General features: G+C 37.1%; 1 protein-coding gene across 1 annotated transcript; it reads left to right on the top strand.

The window, feature by feature from the left end:
• The first annotated feature begins 323 nt into the window (after positions 1–323).
• Positions 324–24,399, top strand: LOC102923164 (T-cell surface glycoprotein YE1/48-like). Its single transcript, XM_006995681.4, has 7 exons — positions 324–655; positions 2,497–2,659; positions 4,044–4,133; positions 5,028–5,249; positions 7,199–7,341; positions 8,886–8,989; positions 23,944–24,399. The coding sequence occupies exons 2-7, from the start codon at positions 2,548–2,550 to the stop codon at positions 24,095–24,097; spliced, it is 825 nt and encodes a 274-aa protein (XP_006995743.3). The 5' UTR covers positions 324–655; positions 2,497–2,547; the 3' UTR covers positions 24,098–24,399.
• Positions 24,400–24,977: the final 578 nt, after the last annotated feature.

The raw sequence follows: 24,977 nt of genomic DNA, 5'->3' as shown, positions 1-24,977 counted from the left end.
GATAAAGTATTTGCAGAGCATTCTCAGTGTCTTAGATTTGATTTCCTAGCACCATGAAAATATCAGCAATAGACTACTCCATATAGAATGAAATCTGGGTTCATAGTAAACATTATATATGAATAAAAAGCCAGAAGTGTTTAAAATAAGTTTCACAGTGGAAATTTAAGTACATAAAGACATCGTAAAATACACAGGTGTAATAAACATAATTCAAAAAAACAGGAAATAACTTTTCTTTCCTATTGGTAACATAAGGAAAAATTTCCAAGAGTCTGTTAGAAAATTATGAGTGGAGGAACATCAGTCACTTCTTTTTACTAGTGTTTTATGCTAACACACTGATTTCACTTTCTCTGCAGATGTGTTATATTTTAGTATTCAAATATCAATTATGAACGTGATTGCAGCATCTGACATGATATGTTGTTTCTTTCCTTTGACATCAGAATCTTCTTTCATCATGCAATTTCCTCTTTTCAGTTCGGTTAAGAGGAGGGGCAAAAAGTCCTGAGCTTAAGTATCACCCAGAGGCGATTCAGCTCTGCCTTTTCTCTTGGAGCCTCTGAGAGGATCAGTCCAGGGAAGGCCAACTTTTTCCCCCACCTGGGGGATAAATTCCCTGCAACAAAATCATTTCTGGGTCGAGACACAGGTAACAGCTACTTTTATTGTTTTTCTATCACTCGAGAGAATTTCAGATGTTGTGACATCAGACTGAAATTGCTGGGGGAAACCGTGTTGGTTGTGTTAGATCTGGTTGACTCTGGCAGTATGTGAAAACTGGAGTTTAGCACTGTTTATTTTATTTTTGAGTGGGCTATGACTTCTGCTGTGTGCTAAGAGAGTTAGGTAGAGGGTTCTATGGAATTCATTACTATTTAGCTGGGTCAAATATTTATATATTATCCATCTTGAAGAAGTTATAACAGGAACTGGGTATGAAGGCTTAGTGTGTAAAGTACTCACTACATGCTACACAAGCCTGACTGACCATCTGAGGTTGATCTTTGGCACTCACATAAAGGTGGAATAAGTGGACTCACTTGGTAAAGTTGTGCTCTGGACACATGAACCTCAGTTCAGGCATCCCCTTCCTCCCCCCCAAAAAAAACCCAATAATAATAAATAAAGATTTTGAAAAAGAATTCTGTAATAGAAAGTTTCCTTTTTCACAGCAAATAAGGGAAAATTTGAATAATTTCAGAAAACTTCATAAATTAAAAAAACTAGAGAGGAATCAATCAATGTACTATTTGTTTTCCCTAGTATCTTTTGGGTACCATCTCAGTTATGAATGTAAAGGGCAAGGTGAGTTACACTTATTTACTATTTAGTAATTATTGATATCTGTAATCAGATTGAATCCTTCATGGGCATTAGCTTCATGGGCATTCTTCTTTACAGTGACAAATTGCATTTTTACACAGGGTCCTATGGCAACATCATATACTAGAATATAATATGTGAAATATTCATGTACATGGAATGATTTGAGATTAAAATTTCAGGATTTTTCTTGCTATGTCCCTCTCTATTGCTCCCACACCCCACCCCTACAATCTCCTTTTGTTTTCCCGGTTGCTGCAGTCACTCCCAGTTATGTAGCATGTCTGAAGAGTTGGAGCCAGGAGCCTCAGATGTGAGAGAACATGTGGCATTTTCTTTCTGTTTATGGATTATCCCATGCAGTAGGATCTTTCCTAGTTCCACGCATTTACCCAGCTTGGCCCTGGAGAAGAATGCGTAGTCTAAATCTGGGTGGAGAGGTGGGATAGCTGGGGTGCTTGGACTAACCCAAGAAGTATTTCTGTTTATGGAGCCCAAAATGGTGATTACCTGCAGTATTAACCTTCATATAATGTTTTGGAGGTGGTGTCTGGGAAATTCTGAGAGTCAAATACAATTGAAAAGACTACAAGAACTTTCCTTTTATATTAGAATATTTATCAAAATGTATAAATAAGCTGGGCGGTGGTGGCACACACCTTTAATACCAGTGCTCGGAAGGCAGAGTCAGTTGGATCTCTTTGAGTTTGAAGCCAGCCTGGTCTACAGAGCAAGATACAGGATAGGCACCAAAACTACACAGAGAAACCCTGTCACAAAAATAAAAATGTATAAATTTTTATATATTCAGAAATCTCTGAGTGTTGTTGAATTGATAGTTTAAAAATACTTCAAAGATTTGCAGTGGTACCAATTATGCCTAACATATTTTATACATTAACTATTTTAAACAAATAGGCTGTGCCAATATTACAATAACTTAATAGTAAATTTTTAATTCTTTTTGTATTTCCTAATAATAAGTGATGTGAACATTATAAGTATAAATGACAGAAAACTTCAAAGACTTCTCATGTCTAGTGGAAGTCAGGATAAACACATGTGATTTAGGATCATTAGGGGAATGAATCAGACCCTGTCCCCACCCCACTGCAGAATCAGATCCAGGCGCCTTCCTAAATGCGGACATTTTAACTTCTTCTTTAGAAATTACTCAAGACAGATTGTGACACAGAACATACTTCATTGACTCCCAAGATGAGTGATGAGGAGATTACTTACACAACTGTGAGATTCCATAAGTCTTCAGACTTGCAGAATCGAGAAAGGGCTGATGAGACACAAGGGCCCAGAGAAGCTGGCCACAGGGGTAAGTGTTTTAAGTGTCTAAACTCACCTGTTTTATGCATTCTAACTTTTGACATTTGAAAACAGTATCCCACTGGCTTCTATGGAAAACAAATACCCTCCATTTTAACTGGGCTTGGTGATGCATGGGGGAGGGGGAAGATAAATGAGTATGAGTGAGGGAGTAATCATGTAGAAAATTGTTCAAAAATAAGTTTAAAAATTAAGTTATCATCATTAAAAGGAAAAAAGGAAAAGAAAACAATAACTCTATTTTTAACTGTTAGCTGGTAACAGAGAAAGCCATATGGATGGAGGAGATCAATAGAGGTCTATAAGTAAACAGTTCTTGAAAATTGACAGGTGAGAAGTTAATACATTTCATCAAATTGGAGAAACTATTAGGAGGTTTTTCTCATTAGTCTAGTCAAAAAGAATTTTGAAACCTTTAAAAGTGACAAACTAGAATCTGAAGAAGCACCAAATGTCCTAGAGAAATGCAATCTTAAAGAAATGCAAAGTATGCATTAGAAACTATACTTTCCCTTTAGCAGAATGTGTTTTAAGCATCTTAAATATTTTCAACATCTAATGCAATGAAGCAGAAAGAAGTAGTTTATCAGATGAGGAAGTCTCTATTGGGGAGAAGCTGCAGAGGAAGAGGGGATGAGAGAGGGTAGTGAGGATGGGGATGACTAAACCACATTATGAATTTGCAGAAATGTCAAAGAATAATTAAGTTTATTTAATAAAAAAGAGGATATCTCACTTTTCTGCTCTCTTTTTCTGCTTACTCAGCATCATCAGACACATGAAGATGTCTAGGGTTGTCTAGAAATATGGAACTTATGGAAAAAAAGAGTTGACTTTTGGCCCCAGAAAGGATGACCCTGTATACAGGTCAGGTCCATAACAACTATGGTCCCTACAGTTCTCAAGAACATCCATCCATCCCTCCTTCCTGTCATCCTCACTTATGCATCCTTGGTTGACTGTATGCTCTAGTTTGGAATCATCTACCTGGACTGTGTCTGTGTCCAATGCTTTCTGAAGGATGCACTTTTGATCCTGGAGAACTGGGTGAAAGGGCAGGTGCCTGTTATCTAGCTACTCTAGCCTGAAGTAGGAGGATTGATAACATGAGACCAAAGTTAAAAGAAGTTTGAAATCCTCTGAAACTTCACACATGTAGGATTTCTACAGTGGGTGCATTTTAGGTAGATGTGCTACAAATTTTGAAAGCACATGTTCAGTCAGCTTGTATGATGGACTTCTGTAAAACTGTTAGAGACCAATATCCCCTCATTTCTGAGCTACAAAAAATTATAAGCAGTATTGTGACATGCTCTTTTCATAGTAATTATTTTCTTGCTTTGCTTTTTGTTTGTTTGTTTGTTTTGATTAAGAGTGTTCAGTCCCGTGGCACCTCATTGCAATACCTCTAGGAGTCCTTTGTTCCATTCTGCTGGTGACAGTTGCAGTATTGGTGACACACAGTGAGTAACTGGTATACATCTACCTAAGTAATAACTTTAGATACTAATTATGCAGTTAACACTCTCTGTCCATTGTTCTGCCTATAACCATGGGATGTGCCAGATAGCTCTGGACTTTGTTTTTGTTTTTGTTTTTTTTGGGGGGGGTGCTGACACACTGTAGTGTCTTGTTCCCATACATACATATTCTATTAGCTCTGGGGCTGTTGGGAACTGCCTTTTTCTGTCTCATTATTGATGTTGTTCCTTTTGAGGACTTAATGGTAATCTGCTTCCTGAGCTTAGGTGATTGTGAATTGTATGTAAAAATTCTGCGAGAAACACCAGTGCAAAACAGATGATGATGTTCTTGTCCTTTTCTTCGGTGTATATTAAGGACATTGTTAAGTGAAAAGACTCCATCTGTACAGAGCCATTAAAACTTAAGCTTTATTGGATTCTTTCACATTTTTAGAGGAAATCACTCCCAGGCTGTGCTAAGACATGGAAACCTGTCTGGATATTTTGCTTTCCCTCTGGTCCAAAGAGAATTGTGCCATTTCTTAATGTTTCTAAGTTCACATTCTCATGCTGTGTTAAGTATTCACTGAATATTTTACTTATGTATGTTTTTGAAAGTTTTTGCTGTGAAAAACTAAATAACTGAAGTTGTGGTACATCCACCATAATTTTATTCAGCTGTATTGTTTGCTTTACATTAATGTTACCCTGATAGAGAGAAATTAGTGTTTCCATTCCTATAGTGAGTTAATTGAGGTGTTATTTTCTAAATGTCAAAGTACCAGTTCCAGTAATAATATGTGTTAGTTGTCAATTTGGGCTTTCTCTGTTATCTTAAATTTTAATATTTACTCCTTATAAGCATTTTGGTGTTATAACTGCTACTAATTTTAGTTTTTCAGTATAGTCAAGAAAAACATGAATTGCAGAAAACTCTAAATAAACCCCATCAAGAGAACAGCACCATGCAAAATGACAGATACTTAACTGAAGAAATGTTGAAAAATAAGTCTAAAGATTATGATGCCCTCAAACACGATCTGGACATACTCAACAGAACATTGAACAGATGCTACCAGGAAACTAAATTTGTTTTAGATTCCAAACAGCACAGAGGTAAGAAGAGGATCCTGAATAAAGAATTGTTTTATTCTCTAATGTTTCCTCCCCGAGAAGATTTAAAATCCAATTAGCAGCTAAAATGCTGGTGATTTGTGGGTTAATGGCTTAGGGTTTCATTATCTCATGGAGGGGCCTGGAACCCCAGATATCCCGGTTTGAATTCGGAGAATCTTATAGCCTCTAGAAACTCAGTGGCTGTTCTGGCTTCTACTGCTATAAGAGGATGTAATTGTAAGTCAGCACAGCTGACAATTCAGGTTCTTTTGGTCTGTGGGCTAGTTTGAATCTCCAGCTTTGTTGCTGACAGAACATGGAAGTTTCCATTAAGAGTGCATTCACTAAATTCTTAGGCTGAAATGGACTCAGAGCATTTATATGGATGCAGTCATAAAAATAATTGTGTGTGTGTTTTCCTTCTGCCTTGGTATGAGAGAGTTGGCATGTTTGTGACCGTAGTAAATCTCACTGCAGCACAATATGGAACTTCAAAATGGTGTCCACACTTGTGTAACTGTCAGTGACACAGTGAATGAGGCCAGAAAGATGAAAATATCAAGTGTTACAAGGAACCTTTCTTACATTGTATTGACTGGTTAAATTTAATTGACACAGTTTATCATTCATTATTAAATATTATTTTCAGAATTTAGAGTTTACAAAGAGCTTTTGCATATGATCTCACTACAACATGGTAGGGGTTAAAAATCTTTATTATGCAAGGTATGATAATACCTTTCAAATTGCCACATTATAAAATATAACAGGAAAAAAGTGTCAAAAAATTTTGAAATATTTCAGACCCATGAAAAATATTATGTCTTATTTTTAAAAATAACTATCATCTGTAAATGGTAGCGTATTGCTGTAGTCCCTGTCCTTAGGAAGCTGAGACAGGAGGATTATAAATTTAATGACAATCTGGACAGCTCAGCAAATTCCAGGCTAGCATGAGATACACAATGATACCTCTTCACAGGAAAACAAAGGTTGTAGATAAAGTTTGATATTAGAGCATGGCCATCCTCAGTCCTTCACTAAAGAAAATAATCATATTGAGGTAGTATTGCTACACAAATCACACACATTTTAATGAATTCAACTTGACATGTTTGGGTGTGTGGGCATATCACTGAAGGCATCAACACAATCAGGTGAGTAGACCAACACCTTCAAAAGCTCTCTCATGTGTCTCTTGTTGCTCTTAAGGTAAGAGCATCTAACACGGACCACAGCACAACCTTAAGTTCACAGTATGTGAGGATGAACTGGGACCACAGTGCATTACTGCAGGTCTAGAATTCCATCCTCCTTGTAACTGCCTCTGTGCAGCAAGTGTTTGTTCCCCATACTCCAGCTCTCACAAGCCTCTGCTTCTTAGAGTTGGGCTGTGTTAAAACCTCATCCAAGTTGAGACATAAAGTATGGTCTTGGGCCTGACTTTTTCACTTTGCACTCCATCCTCCAGTTCATCCATGTTCTGAGCACCTCTCTTTTAAAGTGTTTAGGCATGAGACATGGTTTCAGTCTGTAGCCCAGGATGTATTAGAATCTACTTTATAGCCAAGGCTGACATGGACTACTTAGCCTAGGCTGGCCTCAAACTGGTGCTGATCCTCCTGTCTCACTCTGTGTAGTGCTCAGGTTATAAACATAAGTCTTCATGCCCTGCCCAATTTAAAGGATAAATAGTATTCCTTTGTGTGCATGTGCCACATTTTTTCTACTGATTTATCCACAGTGGACACATCATTTGTTTCTATATACCTACTGCTATAAAAAACACCCCATAGAGCATGGGTGTAAAGGGGTCTCTTAACATTCTGGAATTTAAATTTCTTAGAGCTCTGAAATTTTACTTAGTTATTGATGTTTAATTAAAACAGTGCTCTAATAACAGAATATTAGAAAATAAGAATTTTCACCACCTACCTTCTCTGTTGTAGGCACACAGGTTAAAGGACACTGGTTCTGCTGTGGCATAAAATGTTATTATTTCATCATGGACAAAAAACACTGGAAAGGATGTGAACAGACCTGCCGGGACTGCAGCTTATCCCTTTTGAAGATAGATGATGATGATGAACTGGTACTGTAAACTCTTAACATGTCCATTTCTTCTCTTAGACTTTGTCTCTAACCCTTGGATAGTGAGATGCTGAGCCCAGGTTTATTGAAAGAGAGACTTCTAAGTGTTGTACATGGTTTGCCTGTAACGTGAGCAAAAACTGTGCAGTAAGAGTATCCTAGGCTACTCCTTCCTGCTCCTGGCTTAGGGTCAGGACACAGGGTCTGAGAAGAGTCATTAAAGAAAAATTTGTAATCTCCTCTCTCTTAGGAGTCTGCAAGAGAGTCCCTCAGAGAAGCATGTTTTCCAAAATAAGCTTAAACCTTTGGTACAGTACACCCTGTGAGTGACAGTTATGTATCTCCATAGAGTGCCAGCTACACCCAGTGACGTCTTGGTCTAGGGCTTGCTCTTTGGAACCCACATGTGAGTCTGCCTGAGATGAGTAATTGGATGACAATAGAGAAAGTAACTGACCTCTGGGGCAATTTGCAAAATGGAAATTATATGAGAACCGTGGAAGCAAGTAGTTTTACCAGGTAGCTCCAATGTGATTGTCAGCGAAACTCAGCATAAACTTTACTTCATACTATTTTTTTGTTTTCTTTAAAAGATGTTCATTTTTTGAAATGAGTAATTAAATGGAAAAAAAAGGTGCCAAGATGTGGACATTTTCTATTTAAATTATTCCTAACAAAATCTCTTCCAATATGAAGACAATATTTTTCTAGAGAAATGCTTGCAGGATCAGCTTGAAAACTTTGTCATTTAGAACATTTTACAAAATTTGTACACCAATTTAATACATGTATAAAAATTACAACAAGTAATTTTTAATGTCAAATAATGTGATTCGCCATTTTATATATTAATCATAATTAAATTTATAATTAATTTTAAATCCATATTTTAAGATATGTTCAAAAATTTAAGTAGACATCATGCCACTAGCATGTCTCATGTAAGGCATTAAGGTTTTCCAAATATCTGTCCCTTTCCTTCTCAATTTCTGTCACTTTAAGTTCTGAACTTCAGAATGGGTTCCTCTCTGGTGCATGGAACTTTTTGAAAAGCTTTTCACACAGTACTTTTCATCTTAATGAATTTGCTATTAAGACAGGGTGTTACTTACCATATGAACACTTCCCACATGCCTCTGTGGTCTTTGGGGATGCACATTTGAATAATTACATAGAATGTCAGAAATTATTTAATGAGCCATGTATACAGTGTGCTGGTTTATAGGAGTCACAGCATTAATATTGTGAATTCAGGGTCAACCTTCGTTATATAGTGAGACTTGGTCTAAAGACATAAATTATTTCATGAACCTAGTATCCCTAGACACCTGAGGTTTTGAATAACTTACATAACTGACATTGGTTTTGACATAAATGAGCTACTCATGGGAAATCACTTTAAAAATGAGCTTAGAGGGAAGGAAGCACTGGAGGACAGGACAGCAGAGACCTGACACAGAATAGCAGGGACCTGTTATGTTGTTCTTTTCTCACCAGCCACAGGGAAATTTTATCATCAGATGAGTTCTTTTTTTTCACTTACAGAAGTTCCTTCAGCTCCAAATTAAGCCGAACACTTACTGGATTGGGTTTTCATATGACACAAAAACAAAGAAATGGCAATGGAGTGACGGTGGCCCATCTAAACTGTGAGTTTCCCGAGTCCTCACACTCTAACTTGGTGCAGAATTGGGAGGATTGTGTGCAGAGGCTTTTTTCTCATTTCACAACGCTTTTCTCTTTGTCAATGGAACTAACACCTAAGGACAAGATGCACAAGGCAGTGTTTGAGCAAGCATTAGACAGGGAAGAGGAACAGCCTAGAAGCTGACTGCTAGTGATGTAATAATGAACACAGCTAAGGGTTGTGTGTTCTAAGATGCAGAGAACACAAGCAAATCAACATCTTAAGATCATTTGAAAGTGACTAGATCATCCTGATAGGTAGTATAAGTATGAATATTTGAAACATTCAGTTCATTTGTTTCGGTAGTTAGTTTATATAAATTGCTTCTTATTTATAAATAGAACATTTTTGCATATCTATATGTATATATGTATATCTACCTTCCATTTCAAGTTGTCATATTGTAAACTCCAAGTTTTATGTTAATTTATACTCTGGTAGAAAACTATTCATTGATTATCTTTATTAAAATATTCCTTTTTCTTGTATATATCTCATATACACAAAATAAAATATGATCATATCCTTCCCTAAACCCCCAAGCTTCCTCTGATTCTGTTCAACATGTACCTCTCTAACTCCTGTTTTCTTAATTGCTGCTGTCCCTAGGTGCATGGTAGGGCATCCACTGCAGCAAGGATACATACCAGTGGCCACACACCCCCAAAAGAGTGAATCTCCCTTTTCCAGCTGCCATCATCTAACAATAGTCATTCCTTATGTGGTAGTATATGCCTCCTCATCTGTGCAGGAATTTTGTCATGTCCAGAACATGCTTTTCACAGTCCTTTTTCCTTCTCTAGTTCTTACATCCTTTCTGTTTCCTCTTCCTTCTTTTCCTGCATGGTAGTGGTGGTTTGGGGGAAAAGGGGTTTATGAAGATGACCCCTTTAAGGCTGAGCACATATGCACTTCTCCTAAGCAATTTTACCAGTTCTGCTTCTCTGCAATGACCACTGACCACTGCCAAAGAAACTTCTCTGATGGAGGTTGGGAGCAATGCAGGTACAGACCATAAACATAAATATTAAAAATGAAACTTGACCATGTGACCACTTAGCAAAATGATAGTAGCAGGTTCCATACTAGAGCACATGACATCTGCAATCATGGGCTTTTGATTTGGATTATAATATCAAACATGACATATTGCCCAGCAGGTCAGTATTGTGGCATGCAGGGTCCAGTGCTGGGTAAGACCATTCAAATCTTCTCTCCCTTTGGAACTGTGAATGTAATTGGCCCACATAATCTCATAGGGAGTGGAACTATTAGTAGGTGTGGCTTTGTTGGAGTGGGTGGGGTCTTATTGGAGGAAATATGTCACTGTGGGAGTGTACTGGAAGAAATGTGTCACTGTGGGAGTGGGCTTTGAGGTTTCCTGTGCTCTGGAGACCACTGAGTGTGTCAGCAGAATTCCTGTAGCCTGCATATCAAGAGGTAGCCAGCACCAAGTCTGCCTGCACACTGCCATGTTCCCCACCATGATGATAATGGACTGAAGCTCTGAAACTGTAAGGGAGACACCCCAATTAGGTGTTTTCTTCATAAGAGTTGCTGATGTCATAGTGTCTTTTCACAGCAATAAAAACCCTAGCTAAGGCACTCCCCTAGTAACCTGCACAGGATCTTTTGACCAATTGAAAGATAGCCCAAGGGAAGGTATTTCCTCATTGGTTTGAGATTGATTTCCCTATGTTCTGACACCAAATGTGTTTCCATGTAGTTATGGTGGAAAACCAAGGCACAGCAGCAGCCTGGTTGTTTGGAGGCATCTGTGGTCTCCCTGACTGGTGATTAATTTGGAGGTTTCCCTTGCCTTGCACTTTGATTTTCACTTAATAACTCATATTTTTGTGGATCTAACTCTTTTTTAAATTATATCTTGATATTTCTAAATTATGTTTCCCTAGAATATATTTTGATCAGGTTTTCCTCTCCCCCTTAATACCCAGTTCCTCCCCTCCTCCCTTCCTATGTACTCAATTTTGTGTTATTTTTCTCTCTCTCCCCCAAAACAAAAAAGGAAAATAAAATCAAACTAAAAAAAAATTCAGCAAGACAAAAATTGCCTAAAACAAACAAAAAAGCAACATACAAATGTTCCCAAGCCACACACACACACACACACACACACACACACACACACACACACACACACACACACACACAAAGGAGTCTGTTTTGTGTAGGTCAGCTAGTGGGTCTCCATAGGCCTTTTATACATCCTTAGTTTTGGTTGACCCTTCCTTTATTCTCTCCTGTCCATTATTTTCCAGTACTCATCCAATTTTATCCTTTAATCCTCAGAAACCCTTCTCTGCCTTCATATCACATATTCATCATTTTTCTGATTATTGATTTTTTTTGAAATACAAATTTTAAAAAAATCCCCTAATAATTCTGTGTTTGTCCTTTAAAAACTTTCTTAGCTAGTTACATTTCAAGTTGACTTTTATAATTATTTAAAAATAAATTTAATTTTTATTTTTTTGTTGTTATTTTGAAAGAGATTTGTGTCCCCAGGCTGGTCTTGAACTCTTGATCCTTGTATTTCCATCTCTCAAGTGCTGAGACTTGGTAGGTGTGACTATCTTTTATCCCATTAAAGATATCAACTGTACTTATTTTACATGTGTTAGTTGGTAATCCTATTGTCTGTACTTTTGTGGGCTTAACATACTCTTTCTGCTGGATTTTGTTCATTATGACATTTTCTTTGTGGTATTCTGTGAATTTCTTCTTCAGCTGATACAAAAACTATCGGAGGCATCAACAGTGGTAACTTTCTCAGGAACCTTTCATTTGGTTCCTGAGAACATGGCAGGTCTGGCTCACTTCTATTTAAACGTGGTCCTGCCAGTGTGGACAGTTAGGTTCCAAATCTGCAGAAAGATAAATTCCTCTTTTATCCAAGGGAATTCTCAAGCAGGCTGTCAAGAGGTGGCCAGACTGTCACAGAGGTGACTGGACTGTCACAGAGGCAGCCAGGCTGTCACAGAGGGGGCCAGAGGACAGAAGACCTTACATAATGAATTAATATGTACAAATCATACAGATTATCACTATTGTTATTAATTTGTTTTTTCTAAAGGAAGTATCATTTCATACAGGCTAGCTCTGCCTCTTTGCATCTACCTCCCAAGCACTATAATTGTTGGTGTTTGCCACTGTGAAGACCACAGAGTTAATGAATTTGTTTGTGTCTTACAGCACCAAACAGAGTGATATGAGCATGTGGTAATATTTAGAGTCAGGTTCTAGCAGCGAAACATGTCTGCATCCAGATTAAGTGATCTTTGTAGACCTTGTCTATGTTACAGAACTGTTCCCTGATTATGGTATGACTACTGGACCTAAACATGAGGCTTCTGTCAGGAAGTCCAGGGGTCAGAAGGTTTCTGTGGCCACTACAAGTATTTTCTCCAGTGGGAAGACACAGAAGCTTGTACATCTGCTTAAAATGTCAGCTTCTAATGAACCTAGTGAGAAACTGTGAGCTTGTGTTTCTTGGTAGAAGTCCAGGAAGGCATCACCATGGAGGGAAAGTCAAGACCTCATGATGCAGAATATGTGCTCCATGTGTATCTTTTGAATAGTTACTGTATCCCATGTCTTTTCCTCTTTGCCCATGTTCAACACACATGTTTTACTGATTGTACCATAATCATATCTTATGGCTGACTAATGTATATAATCATTCCTGCTGTACCTTACCTGTTTTTTTATATGATCCATGGGTCACTAGTTTCATTTATCTTCCTATTGTAAATCTAAATCTGCTATTTCTACCAGGCTTAAATCCAATGTTAAATGAAGGGGATTTTTTGTTAAAGTTTTATTCCTTTGCCATTTTAGTGCCATGGAGTTGGGTGGATTTCATTCTCTGTCTGGTATTCTTTGACATAGAGTCTCATTAGCCTAGCTTGGGTCAAACTCACTGTATTTCCCTAACTGGCCTTGAAATCCTTATACTCCTGGATTCATTATTTGGTGTTTGAATGATCATTTTCTGAAGAGTCACTAATTATTTTACCCTGCCTATTAGTAGAAAGATTGGCTGTCATGTTTAATGATGTTTTGGGAGTCTTAGATTTACTGAAGCCTCAGACTGTATAGGAATCTAATTTCTGCCTGTTCATAAATGAACTGAATTCAGTTTTAGTTGATCAGGGTCTTGCTCCATAGCCCACTCTATTCTGGTTTATAGTCCTCTAAATCAGCCTCCCCAGTGGTAGGTTACAGTCATGTATCATCTTTGTTTTTTTTTTTTTCTTTTGATTTTTCAATAGAGTTTCTCTGTGTAGTCTTGGCTGTCCTGGAACTCTCTATGTAAACCAGGTTGGCCTCGAACTCACAGAGATCCACCTGCCTCTGCTGCCCAAGGGCTGGGATTAAAGGCGTGTGCCTCCACCTCCCGCCATTGTGTTTTAGTTTTTATTTAACATTTTGAATTATCTTTCACAGGAAGTTAGTTGAGGATTTAGTATTCATCATCCATCAGAGATGGCAGTTGTGTTGCCAGTCAGATGATCACCATGTTTCAAGGAAGTCCCAAGAGCTCTGAGGAAGGGGAGGAAAGAGAAAAATCAACCAAAACAACATTTAATAATGCTCTTCTATGACTATTCTACAAATGTCTCTTTCTTCTCAAAATGTGTGCATATAAGACCTTGTCCTTATGCCACATGCATTTATTTCTTCTTTTTAAACTGTCTTATTGTAAAAAAAAATATCAGAGGAAAACATTTTAGTGTAAAATTGTTCCATGGAAATACTCAAAATTAATTTAACTTGCTCACAAAAAAATTAACAATGTGAAGTAAATTAGAACCTAAGTTGTGATCAAAAGATCATTTTTATTTTTCATTTTATTCCATTTATTTTTGTGGATGTATTCACATGTACTGTGACATACAGGTCACAGCACTGGTATAGTTAAAGGAGCGTTGAAAGCATCACTTCTCTCCTATTTTGTGGGATCTGAGGTCTGAACTCTGGTTGCCTGGTCTGATGCCAATGGCCTCCACCCACTGAGCCATGTCATTGGCCCAAGACAAACTGTATGCATTTAGAGAAATGGAAATCTTTTATTGATATTCTTATGATTAATGCCATATTCTGTACATTTTGGTAAATAAATCTTGTTTTGGAGACTTGGGTCTGAATCAATATAAGGTTTGAATTTAAATAATTTCCCATTATATTTTTCACTTCATAGTGATTTGACAGTAATGGGATCACCACGTAAGACAGGAGGCGGTGCATTTTTCAGTTCAACAGGTGTAGATGATGATGACTGTGTTAGAACTCACTCCTGTATCTGAGGACAAAAAGTGGATAAATTATCTAATTCAGTGTGCAGTGCGTAGGAAAGTTAAAAATGGAATGTGGTATCTTTGTTGGTTTCCTGTGGTGATTTGTGACTACTTAACGACCAAATGTTTTACCACAGGTCTCAGTCTGATGTGCAAACAGGGTGATGAGCTGGAAAGGGAAGAAACATTCTTCTGAAATCTGACTTAACAAAGCAGAAGCCATTGTCCTTCCTTGCACAACACAGCAGCTTGTGTCTGTAGAATGGACGCCTTTGGTCCAGGGCCCTGAGGAATCACTCTCTTTTTTACCTGAATGACACACAGAACTTAATACAGAACTCTAATAAATAACACACATATTTCTTCATCACTAGAAGAAACCGTTCCAACATCCATGGCGTCGACAGCACAGTTAAGCACTAGGGTGCAGTTGTGAATTTTTGTTTGTTTGTTAGTTGATTAGCTACTGGTTGACACTTTTTATATGTAGAGGAATTAATCATCTTTAGAATGCATTTTTTGCTGCAAAAAATAATTTCAGTAATCCCAGCACTCGGGAGTCAAAGCCAGGAGGATCTCTGTGAGTTCGAGGCCAGCCTGGTCTCCAAAGCGAGTTCCAGGAAAGGCACAAAGCTACACAGAGAAACCCTGTCTCAAAAAACCAAAAAGAAATAATAATAATTTCAGACTTAGTGAATAGTTTCCAGACTAATTTAAGACACTCATACAAACTTCCACAATTCATATGTATTCTCATTCTCTCTCTCTCTCTTTGATTCATTTGATGATGAGTTGAAACTGTAGATAAAGTAATATTCAGTGAGGCCAGATGAACGTGAAAGTTCAAGACTTACAATCATCTTTTCTGTTCCTTTTTTATTAAGAAATTTCTATTCATTTTTCATACCAACCACAGATCTCCTTCCCTCCCTTCTCCCACCTCTGTTTCCCCCCATTTCAACGCCCATTCCCAGGTCATCCAAGGCAAGGCTTCCCATGGAGTGTCAGCAGAGCCTGATACACTCAGTTGAGGCAGGTCCAAGGCTGTTCCCCTAGTCCAAGGCTTTGTAAGCTCTCTCTCCATAGGGAGTGGGCTCCAAAAAACCCACTTATGCACTAGGGATGGATCCTGATCCCACTGCCAGGGGGCCTCTTAAGCAGATCAAGTTATATAACTGTCTTGCCTATGCAGAGGGCCTAGTCCAGTCTCATATAAGCTCCACAGTTATGGGTCTATAGCTCATGAGTTCCCACTAGTTTGGTTTGGCTATAATCTCATAGGTAAATGAGTTTGAGGGTAGCCTTAGGCTACATAGTATGTTTGAGGTCATTGTGTGCTACAGAGTAAGATTCTGTCTCATGAAGCCAATAGCAATAATGGTATTAATAATAGTAATAATAATAATAATAATAAGCCATCCACAAATATTTTGTAGGGACAAGCAAATTCTTTTACATCATACTGAAACAATTAAACTAAATAAATGTAGATGATTTATTAATATGTTTTAATCAATAATCCATAGTCTTATTAGTCACTTTTGTCAGTTTTCTGGATCATGTCACTGTTGATATTTCTTTGTATTCAGTATCATGCAGTGCATTCACGTGTAATATCCTTAGTTCTGAAATGATTTGACTGGTGATTGTTTTCTTTCTTTCTTTCTTTCTTTCTTTCTTTCTTTCTTTCTTTCTTTCTTTCTTTCTTTCTTTCTCTCTTTCTCTCTTTCTCTCTTTCTCTCTTTCTTTTCCTTTCCTTTCTTCATTCCTTTCCTCCTTCATTTCTTCTTTCTTCCTAACTTTTTTCTTTCTTTGTTTCTTTCCTTCTCTCTTTCTTTCTGTCATTCTGTTGACAATTATATTTAAAAAAAAATCAAGCCTTGAAGTTAGAGTGCGCATGTGATAAAATGCACCCACTGTAAGTCATGAGAAATGAGTTTTTGCCAATATGTATATCTTTGCAAGCACCATTCTGCAAATTAGTTTTATGTCAACTTGACAAAAGCTAGATTCCTCTGAGAAGAGGGAACCTCAAGTGATAAAGTGCCTCAATAACAAACATCTGGCTGTAGGCAAACCTGTATGTCATTTTCTTAATAAGTGACTGACATGGGAGGCCCCAGGCCATTGAAGGTGATATCACTGCTAGGCTGGTTGTCTTGGGGTCTATAAGAATGTAGGCTAAGCAAATTTGGGGTAGCACGCCAGTAAGCTGCATTCCTCTGTGATATATACATCTACCACTACCTGGGGTTCAAATTCCAGCAGTGTAGGTTTTCAAAGAAATCCACAGAGTAGGCAAAATTCAACTTTTTTAAAAAAAATCTGAGGGGTAAAGAGAAAGACATTCACACACTCTCTTGATAGTTTTCTTCTTTTTTCTTTATTCTGGGTTCTCTTTTCTGTATTCTATGATTTTATATTTCCTCTACAGCTTATATACCCCAACAAAATCTTCCAGGCAATATAAAAATTACAATGTGGTTACTGTAGATGGACAACTTTCTCCTGCCTGCCTGTTCCTGAATAACTAGTTAGAGGCTTAATATTAATTACAAACTGTTTGGCCTATTGCTCAGGCTTATTTTTAACTAGCTCTTACAACTTAAATTAACCTATTTCTATTGATCTACCTTTTGCCACGTGTCTCATGGCAAATATTTACTATTTCGTGTGTTCTAGCACATCTTGCTCCTCTGGTGGCTGGCTGGCATCTGCTTCAGCTCTGCCCTCCTTTCTCCCTGTATTCAGTTTGTATTTTCAGCCTAGCTGTATTCTGCCTGACTATAGTTCAAATCAGCTTAATTTATCATCCAGTTGGAACAACATATATTCCCAGCATATAAAAAGACATCCTACAGCATTTCCCCTTTTCTGCCTAATCCAAAGGAAGGTTTTAACTTTTATATAGGAAAATTACATGTAACAAAACAGTTATCAAGCATGAATTACAGTAACAATATCTAGTCTATTTGTATTTGGCAAAAATTAAAGAAAATACTCTATAATATATCCTATTTTAATGACTCTAAAGTTTCACCTCTAATCTACCTCTTATCATAACTAAGAAAAACTACAATTATACCTATCTTGTCTTCAACTCCATCAAAGACCCCAGAGGATATTTACCTGAGTAAACAGAAAGTATACTGCAAGCAACTTCCGAAATTTTATATATAACAGAGACACCTGCCTGCCAGAACAGTCACCCAAAGTTCTTGTGCAATGTTGGGGCATTCATCCTCAGACTATATGCCCATAGTATCTGGCAGACATTTCAATGAAGCAGAAAATTTGAAGGTCTGTCCTGCCTGTATTGGCAAAGTTCATCAGTCGCTTTCCTCTGTGTCTTGCACAATGTCTGTAGTTTCTTCTGTGAAGATGGAACCTAAAGGACCATCCTGCCTTGTTTTGGCAAAATTCAATGGTTCCTTTCATATAGGTCTTGCCTGTTCAGTTTACACAACAAATTGTAAAGCAGTCCAGACAAAAGCAGTTTCTTGCCTAAATGGCTAGCCTTTGCTACATTGAAAGCAAACTCCATAAGGAGTTTCTTTGATGCTCATCATCCTTTTTGAAGTAATTGGTGCTGCCAGGAGGAGATATGTCTCAATGTCCAGAAAAATCTAAGTTCTCAAAACACTTTAAATGTCATATTTTGTAGGTCTTTGAAGTGTTTAAAGATTACTCTACCTATCTGAAATATATCTCTGTATATCTAGAAAACCTAACTAATATGAGTATAAGTTTGACTATTATAGATGACTACTAATTTGCACTTTTAACTAAATATTACCTTTTTAAATGAGTTGTATAAACATAATACCTTAAACAAGAGTGGAAATATACATAAAGTACAACAGAATTGACCTCATATTTTTATCAATAAACCAAAATCCATACCAATGTATTTTGAGATTAACAGTTTTTTTTTGGATTAAAGTAGATTCAATAATCTACCTTTTTCTCATCATTTCTATACCATAGACCCCCTTTTTCTTTAGAGAGAGACTGACTATGACCATTAACTATTTATAACAAACCCCCTTTCAATGAAAATAAACATTCATAAACAATATTTTGGGAATTAGAACATAGTTTTCTATACTACTTCCTGCTGATTGGGGGCACTGGTAATCTTATGAGAATCTTGAGAAAATTTGAGATAATGGTCAAGTTCTGGGAAGATCAGCTATAACCTTTGTTGATATATACCATCTGTCAAGGTTCAGGAGGCCTCACTTGATTAAATCTGATCCATCTTAAACTGAAACGAACCCACATTCTCTTGCTTCCTGTAGAAGCAAAAGCAGAGCCTCTTTCCCAAAGCAATGTGTCCTTAGACCCAAATTTTGAAGTCAAGATACCTTTAAAATATTTTTGGAGCATACTGTGACCCATTTAGAGGTTTTTCATCTGAATTTGTCTTCATTGCATATCTGTAATCCTTTTCTGGCCACTACTTTAAACTGCTAAGCACTAGGACCAAAGCAGCAGCTTTGGTGGCTGATTCTGTTCCATTCTTTTGTTCTCCGAGTACCTAGCTTCATAGCAGAGGTACCAGTGGGAGCCACATTTATTGTCCCAACTCTGGGAAGCAGTATTAAGTATCATGCAGCTGTGCTCTCAAGCCTGCAGGCAGCAGCTGAAGCAGCTTCTTTATACCTCAGCCCGTGAGAGACTGCGGGACACGATGTTCAGCTGAGGCCCACCATGGCCAGGGGATGCAGTTCTGTCCCTCGGCCTGTATTGAGAGACATAAACTAGGAAACCACCTCTGGCTCTGTTTTAGAATCTCTCTTTTTTTAAAACTCTCTCGGGTATTATGCAGAAAAACTTGCCAAACACCTGGGCACCAAATGTAGACAGATTAATCTCTCCTGCCTGCCTGTTTCTGAATACCCATTCAGAAGCTTAATATAATTACCAACTCTTTGGTCTGTAGCTCATGCTTACTACTAGCTAGCTCTTATATCTTAACCCATTTCTATTAACCTATGTATCACCACGTGGCTGGTGATTGACTGGTACTTCACATCTTGTTTTTTGGGCAGTTCACTGTCTTCTCCTAGACTCTGCCCTCTTCTCCCTTTATCTCTGCATCTTCTTTATTAACTAATGGTAATAAAACATATTCACAGCACACAGAAAGACATCCCACAGGGATACATTCTATTTTTCAAATAAATGATTATATTCAATACAGGAAAAAAGTTTTTCATCTCTCTTACATGATTAAAACAAAGTCATCCCAAGAACTCACATACATTTACATCTAAGTAACTTGTTATAGATTAACAGGATATGAGCAACCATGGTATTTTTCTCAGCCAGTTTTTTTTTTTTTTTTTGCTGGCAAGCTTCATATTGTGGATACAAAGAATCAATCACTTTTATTACTTATATTAAAAGATAATTTTTAAAGAAATTTTAAAAGAATCACAAACCTAAGCTTTTACATATGGAAAACAATTAATTAGCCCTACTTTAAATATTTAGGGTACATATCCACTCATCAAATTTTTTTTTTTTTTTAAATCAGGAGGTTGCGGGTAGAAATGTATACAAGGAATTATTTAACATCTTTGATCAAAATCAAGCCTAACAAAGAAAGTACTTCAGCTAGTAATAATTGGGCTGCTTTGTTTTTTAATCACTGAGTTAGCTATGTGTCCTCGTGAACTTTAGATTGTTTTCTAGGGTTTTTCATTTCAAAGCTATTATCAAAACATCCTACTTTAACCTGAAGTTATTTTAAGGCTTTGTTTCAGCTATGATGCAGACTGAAACCTGTGAACAATCTCTCTACATTAAGATGAAAAGAATTTAAGTTATCTGGGCTACTGGGACTCATTTGTTTTATTTAATCTTAACCTTAGCCACAGTCCATATGGTTCCTCAATTGAAACTCATGTGTTTTGGCTGTGTGACAATTTCTTGTTTTATTTCTTATTTTCTGTAGCCCCTGCTTTATCAGAGGCAGGGGCAAGCAACATTTTATCCTTCCTTTACCTATGTTAATTTTTCCACTAAAATAATCTCCATCATAATGTCTTCCTATATTTATTAAAGACCCGCAATCATCAAATTCCATTCAAATTAACACTATTATTGATAAAATCATTACTTCAGTTAAACAGTACAGTTTAGGAGGATATCATCTCCAAAATAATTCCCAGGTAAAAATGCCCAGTAGAATGGGATATTTCCAAGAGATGATCATACTACATTAAGGGAAGTGGGAATCTCCCCATGCCCATTCATTCCATGCCAGATACCAGAGGATCATGGCAGTAGCCAGCATGTGAAGGTCCAGCAGAATCAAAAGACATTCTGGGGTCTGTGGTCTCATGGTCTTTTCTATCTGAAATTCACCCATCAAGGTTTTGTTTCCTGATAGCCAATCCCCTGAAGTCAATTGCCATCTGCTGCTCTTCTGTCATCGCCAATGGCAAGCATGAGATTGTGTTCCTGCTCAGTTTAATTCTTCCCTGACTTCCTCACTCTACATTCATCCCTCTTCTACACATCTCTCTTTCACATATCTCCTACACACATCTTTATACAGATATTGCTCCATCTCTCTACACAGCTCTCTCTTCTTCATAACTACTCATCTTCCCGTCCACACAGCTCTCTCTTATAGCTTTCTCTCACAACTCCTCTCATAGCAGCAGTTCTCTCTGTGAAGAACATTCTGAACAAATATATGAGCTATATTATGAGGGTCAGAGCCATTCAATAACATATGAGAATCATAGTTTCTTTCAGGCTAGTAATGTCACATTGACCAGCCAGCCAGTGAGTGGCAATACTTAGCTGTCAGCCAATCTCCTTGGTGAGCAGGCAGGAGGCACATAGGCTGAGTGGTCAGCATTTCCCAACAGAAAGTGACACTGAAATTCAGGACTTAAACAATAAACAATTCAATGGGTGAACCTTGAGTCTTGTGTCATAAACTGAGGTTGGAAGTATGTTCAGAGAGTCAATTTCTGAGAGAATTATATGTACTAAAGTTGCTTTGTGCTTGATTTTAGTTCAACAATCACTTGGGAATTTGTCCTTGTGCCTATTTTGCAGGGGCAACTAGTTCATTTTGAATTTGCTCTAAGGTTTAAAATCAGCTAAAAAAAAATCTGTTTTTGCAGCTGAGAATACTGTTACTTTCTTATGGAGTCTTAGTTATGAAATATATGCTGGTATTATTTCTAGTCATTAAAATTATACAGCTATATGTGCCCATAAGATTTAGATATAATCATGAGATTAAATATATACAACACATGAGATTACTCATTACAGTGCAGGTATTAAGGAGATGCCACAGCTGTTTTTGTACATGTAACATTACAGACAGAAGTAATAGTGTTCAGAGTTTGTAGCACCATTAGCTTTGTGCTGTGGATATCGCTCTATATAAATAAAACACTGATGGTCAGTGACCAGAGAGTAAGTATAGGCGTGACAAGGAGAGAGGAGAATTGGGGAAACAGGAAGAAGGGGGGAGAGACACTGCAGCCAGTGCCAGGACAAGCAGCATGTGAAGACGCCGGTAAGCCACCAGCCACGTGGCAAGGTATAGATTTATAAAAATGGGATAATTTAAGTTAAAGAACAGTTAGCAAGAAGCCTGCCATGGCCATGCAGTTTATAAGTAATATAAGCATCTGAGTGATTATTTTATACGTGGATTGTGGGACTGTGGGGCTTGGTAGAACCTGGAGAGAAGCCCTCCAGCAACAGCTTTGCTTGAACAGGGTTCTTCCATTAGCAAGTTATTCATCTGGTGTGTTAACACTTGAACTATCAGTTGCTATCTGTTGTATAATGGCATGGCTCTTAGCATTCACAAATCTTTGATTCATTCTTTTTGTTATAAAGCACTTTTGTATTACACAAATATACCACAATATTTCTCCATATGTGAACATATGGTGTGCCTCTAAGTTTTGACAATTATGAGTAAATGCAATTATGAAAGCTATCATGCCAATTTGTGTACAAGTCACTGTGTAAGCATACATTTTTCTTTTTAGTAAATATCTTTTGTTAACAGTTGACATCTTCTGTGTCATTTCTTCCATTTACACATTAAATAATTACACATGATTTCCTGACTGTACCCATGAGCATGTCTCATGGCTGTCTAATGTATATTCTATTCCTAATGTATCTAACCTTGTCTATCTGTGTCCCAAAAGCCACTTGGTTTCATTTACCTTCTTTTCTTCTAAATTCCTATGGTAAATTTGAATATTCCATTTCTCTCCATCTTAAATCCAAGATTCAAAGAACATGATTTATTTTGCTAAAAAAAATGATTCCTTTGAATTCTCAGTTCCATGTACTGTGAGTGGGTTTCATTCTCTTTCTGTCTTTCTTTGTCAGAGTCTTATTATTCCACACTTGCTTCAAACTCCTTATGTATTGATGTGTGCCTCAAATCCCTATGTCTTGAACTGTGATTCTCCTACCTTCATCTCCAAAACACTGGAACTATAATTGTGTTCAACAATGCCAGGCTGGATTTATTATTGAGGATCTCCATTTTGAATTCATTCTGTAGTCGGCTTCCTCTATCCATTAGGAGTAAAACTGACTACAGTTCTTCTCTGACCATTTGAGATTTTTTTTCCCCAGCGTCTGCTAACACCTCAGCCTGAGCAGGAATCTGACTTCTGTCAATTTTTACAGGATGATCTTAATTATTAATTAATTACTTTTATTTCTGCTTTTGCTACATAGCTCAGGTTAAACTGGAAGTAATAGTCCTTCTGTTTTAGCTTATGTATTAATTTGCTCAGTTTTAAAATTTTTAAATATGTTTTTATTTTGCATTTAATTTTTTTTCACAGAAGGATAATTATGGCTTCTAATATACAATCCTGTAGAAATCATAGTTGTGTTCCATACAGGGAATGCAGTAGATTACCATGCTTAAGAAAAGACCTGCCGGGCGGTGGTGGCGCACGCCTTTAGTCCCAGCACTCAGGAGGCAGAGCCAGGTGGATCTCTGTGAGTTCAAGGCCAGCCTGGGCTACAAAGCAAGTCCCAGGAAAGGCGCAAAGCTACACAGAGAAACCCTATCTCGAAAAACCAAAAAAAAAAAAAAAAAAAAAAAGAAAAGAAAAGAAAAGACCTATTAGCTATGAGGTGGGGGAAGAAGAAAGGGAAAATAAAACCAAAATATGAGTTACAAGCCTTCATCTGTGCCTGTATTCCAAATCTTCCCTCTCTCCTTAAAACGCAAGCATATGAAACCTTGTTCTGTGTGCTACACATATTTATTTATTACCTTGCACATTTATTGACAAAATATAAGTGGGAAAGAAGGTTTAGGATAAAATAATTCCTTGGAAATAATAAAAATCAGTTTTACCTGCTGATCAAAAATTGCAAGTGTGGAATAAAATGAGGATTTTGGTATGATCAAGAGATCATTTCTTTTTAATGAGCTGAGGGAATAAAAACATTTTAGTGATGAATTTATGATTAATAGTTACATATTTTGTATATTTTGGCAAATAGAAAATTTAAAATCATGACATTTCAGTGAATGTTCAAAATTAAGTAATTGCCTATTGTTTTTGTACTTTAGTGACTTGAACACAGCAAAATTCGATCTTAATACTGGAAGATGTGCATTTTTATCTAGAGCAAGACTGGATAATGATATCTGTGATCAATTCTACCCCTGTATCTGTGAGAAGAGACTGGATAATTTCGCTGATTCATACCGCAGCAAGAGCTAAAGACAAAATGGAATGTGCTGATCCTCATTTGTTTCCTATAATAATTTGTGACTCCTTATGAACAAGGGTTTTGATCCCAGGACTTGGTTCTCTGTGCAAACAGAGAGATGAGCTGGAAGAGGTTGAAAATATTCTCTGAAATCTGACTTGGCATAGCAGAGGTAATCTTTCTTCCTGGAAGACACAGAACACATCTTCTCTGGTGCATGAATACCCTTTGCTACAATCCCTGAAGAATCTGTTCTTTCTGTTTACTTAAACACTCATAGACCTAAATAAAGAACCCTAAAGAACAGCCTGAATATTTCAATATCAATAGGATAAATCATCTCAATTGAAAGCACAATTAAGAACTACAGTGTAATTATAAGCTTCAATTTCTTAGTTGTTAGTTGATTGCTGTTCTGTTTTATTTTTTTATGTTTTGTTTCATATAGAAGTTTTCTTCATTGTTATAAACATTCCACTTGCCGTAAAATTTAATTTAAAATTTGGTGAACATTTGCAACTATAGTTCAAGGAACTACTGAATACATTTTATGCAAGGCATCAGTTTATCCCATCCTTCTTTAAACCATCTATGATAAGTTGAGGCCTTATAGAAATGGTGGTAATAACTGAAGTTGGCTAGATGTAGTGGCTTACCCTTGTAATCTTAGCAATTAGAAGACTAAGACAAGATTGCTGAAAAAAATTAATACAGTGAGAGCCTGTGTCAAAGAACCAAACAAACTAAAAATTGAGGCCCAAAAGTTCCTTAGTATTTTCCAGGGACATCACTTAATCTTATACAGCTGTACCCAAGTAATCAAACTTAAGACATCTAGCATTGGTACAGTAATTTAATCTAATCTAGGATCCATGTATTCATCTACTGACT

This window comes from Peromyscus maniculatus, chromosome 3, assembly GCF_049852395.1.
Source record: "Peromyscus maniculatus bairdii isolate BWxNUB_F1_BW_parent chromosome 3, HU_Pman_BW_mat_3.1, whole genome shotgun sequence".
NCBI lineage: Eukaryota > Metazoa > Chordata > Mammalia > Rodentia > Cricetidae > Peromyscus > Peromyscus maniculatus.
Note: the sequence above shows the minus strand (reverse complement) of the source record. Positions and strands in the feature narration are given on the sequence as shown.

Coding starts and splice junctions, on each gene's coding strand:
- LOC102923164 (XM_006995681.4), top strand. CDS start 2,548: ATGAGTGATGAGGAGATTACTTACACAACTGTGAGATTCCATAAGTCT. Junction 2,660..4,043: donor CAGAGAAGCTGGCCACAGGG/GTAAGTGTTTTA, acceptor GTTTTGATTAAG/AGTGTTCAGTCCCGTGGCAC. Junction 7,342..8,885: donor TAGATGATGATGATGAACTG/GTACTGTAAACT, acceptor TTTCACTTACAG/AAGTTCCTTCAGCTCCAAAT.